The sequence below is a fragment of the Crocuta crocuta genome, unplaced genomic scaffold (assembly GCF_008692635.1).
Source record: "Crocuta crocuta isolate KB4526 unplaced genomic scaffold, BGI_CrCroc_1.0 scaffold139, whole genome shotgun sequence".
Lineage (NCBI taxonomy): Eukaryota > Metazoa > Chordata > Mammalia > Carnivora > Hyaenidae > Crocuta > Crocuta crocuta.
Genome location: NW_027533258.1, coordinates 9,905,728 through 9,908,368, shown reverse-complemented (window position 1 = coordinate 9,908,368; position 2,641 = coordinate 9,905,728). Strand labels below are relative to the sequence as shown.

General features: G+C 55.5%; 1 protein-coding gene across 2 annotated transcripts in view; it reads right to left on the bottom strand.

The window, feature by feature from the left end:
• The window catches only part of TP53 (tumor protein p53), a 13,580-nt gene that overhangs the window by 3,817 nt on the left and 7,122 nt on the right, over window positions 1–2,641 (bottom strand). For both annotated transcript variants that reach the window (XM_077746574.1, XM_077746575.1), the window contains exons 2-4: window positions 517–618; window positions 380–401; window positions 32–286 (exon numbers count right to left, since the gene is read on the bottom strand). In XM_077746574.1, the coding sequence (XP_077602700.1) occupies window positions 32–286; window positions 380–401; window positions 517–590 (351 nt within the window). In that variant the 5' untranslated portion in view covers window positions 591–618. The remainder of the gene's footprint in view (window positions 1–31; window positions 287–379; window positions 402–516; window positions 619–2,641) is intronic.

The following is a 2,641-nucleotide window of genomic DNA, read 5'->3' as shown; positions in this document are numbered from 1 at the left end:
GGATGGAAACCAGCGCCGTAGGGCCACTGACCGTGCAAGTAACAGACTTGGCGGTCCCGGACTGCAGGAACCCTAAGCGGAAACCATAGGCGCCCGGGTAGGTCTTCTGGGAAGGGACGAAGGATGACAGGGGCCAGGAGATGGCTGGCGCAGGGGTGGCTGGGGCAGGGGCTGTTGGCGCTGGAGCCGCGGACATTCTGGAAGCGTCATCTGGAGCTTCATCCAGCCAGTTTGCGACATCTTCTGAGAGCGGCAGCTCATTCACCTCCAAGGACAGCTCCGAGGACTGCAGGGGGGGAGACAGGAGTCGGAGGGCCACGTCTCCGGCTCCTGTCCCCATAGGTCCCCAGCCCCCCACCTCCCCACCTCCCGTCCTTACCAGAACGTTGTTTTCAGGAAGTCTGGAAGAAAAGAGCAGAACATGAGTCAGTGCTGGGTGTTGTTTCCTACGGGCTCTGCCGGGGGGCTGGGGGGGTCCCAGGAGGCTGGCAGGGAGCCTGCCCCGCCCCCACTTACAGGTTCCACAATTCTGAAAATGTCTCCTGGCTCAGAGGGGGCTCGATGTTGAGCTCCAGCGGTGGCTCCTGCATCGTGGCTCCTGGCACGGCAGTGTGGCCGCTGCGGAGGGAAGAGCGCGGGTCCGGCGTGAGACACCCCCGACCCCGGGGTCGCCCGTCTCCCTGGGAGCAGGGCTCCCCGACCCGACCCTTTGCCAGCCCATCGCACACGTTCTCCAGACGCGAAGGTAACCAGAGATGGGATCCCAACCTTCCCACCGCCGAACCCTCAAGCCTTCCTGGAAAGGCGCCCTGCTTCTCCCCTCTTTCCTGGTAAGAAGGATGAAGCGACTGTCACCCCACTCCCTCCACTTGGGGGAAGATCCCTCCATGATAAAGCCTCCTTTTTAAAAAAATGTTTATTTATTTTTGAAGGAGACAGAGACAGAGCACAAGCAGGGGAGGGGCAGAGAGAGAGGGAGACACAGAATCAGAAACAGGCTCCAGGCTCCGAGCTGTCAGCACAGAGCGCGACGCGGGGCTCGAACCCATGAACCGCCAACCGTGAGATCATGACCTGAGCCGAAGTAGGGCCTTAAGGACTGAGGCACCCAGGTGGCCCCCGGCACAAAGCTTCCTTAACTGCCTCTCAGGGATGTTAGCCCACACCAGTCAAACACCTCCGGCTACGCTGTTTTCTTTTTTTTCTTTTTTTTTTTTAAATAATTTTTTTAATGTTTTATTTATTTCTAGGAGAAAGAGAGAGAGAGAGAGACAGCGTGAGCAGGGGAGGGTCAGAGAGACAGGGAGTCACAGACTGAAACAGGCTCCAGGCTCTGAGCTGGCAGTCAGCACAGAGCCCGACGCGGGGCTCGAACCCACGAACTGCGAGATCATGACCTAAGCGAAAGTCGGACGCTCAACCGACTAAGCCACCCAGGCGCCCCAACACTCTGTTTTCTGATTTTAATTCCAGTGCACCGTCAGACGCCTTTTCTTATTCATTTCGGCTGTTGCCTCTTGGGGAATAGAAACTTCCTCAGGGGGCGCCTGGGTGGCTCAGCCCGCTAAGCGTCTGACTTCAGCTCAGGTCATAACCTCACGGTTCATGGGTTTGAGCCCCGCGTCCGGCTCTGTGCTGACAGCTAGCTTAGAGCCTGGAGCTTGTCTTCCGATTCTCTCTCTTTCTCTCTCAAAAATAAATAAATAAATAAAAAGCATCAAAAAAAAAAAAAAAAGAAACTTCCTCCGGGCAGGCGCGGTATCAGCTGTGCTCGTCACAATACCAGCAGTTCAGAGGGGTGGTCCCTGCCCCCGCCAGGGCACTGCCACCAGCTCCTGACATCTTCCCTGAGGCCAAGTTTGCTATCAGCTTTGCGAGAAAACACACCTGTTTCGCGCTTGCGTCCAGGTTCATTGCCTTCTTTGTGTGTGTGTCCTGCAGGGCCCCGACTTTCCATTATAATCTCCCTTAACCTTCACCTCTACCGGCACGGGGTCCGGGGCGTATTTTCTTGTGTGTTCCGTTTGTGAAACCCTTGCGTGTGCGTTATCACACTTGTCGCGGTCACCTGACCGGTGAGCAAGCCCGAGTCCCAGAGACAGGTGAAGTGAATTCCCGGAGGGAAGCGAAGTGAACGGCACGCCAGACACACAGGCGAACGAATGGGCTTTTATTAAAAACGACCATTAAAGGACGCCTGGGTGGCTCAGTCGGTTGAGCATCCAACTTTGGCTCAGGTCACGATCTCACGGTTCGTGAGTTCGAGCCCCATGTCGGGCTCTGTGTGCTGACAGCCTGGAGCCTGCTTCTGATTCTGTCTCTCTCTCTCTCTCAAAAACTAATAAAACTTAAAAAAAGTTGTTTTTTTTTTTTTAAATGACCGTTCAGACGTCTAGGAGTAAGATGTTTACTCCATCACAGAATCTGCAGAGCCCTTTTCTGCAATCAGGAAAGGCTGAAGGTGCAGATTTTGGCTGACAAACGTCCCTCAATTAAGAGGTTGGCAAAGAGCTACTCATCACAGCGGCTAATGCTGACGGGGGTTGGGCCATGCCCGTGCGTGGAAAAAGGCAAGAGAGGGAGTCAAGGGAAGTGATCCCAAACATTTGCTTTGTAAGGACCAGGACCCCCCCCCCCCCCC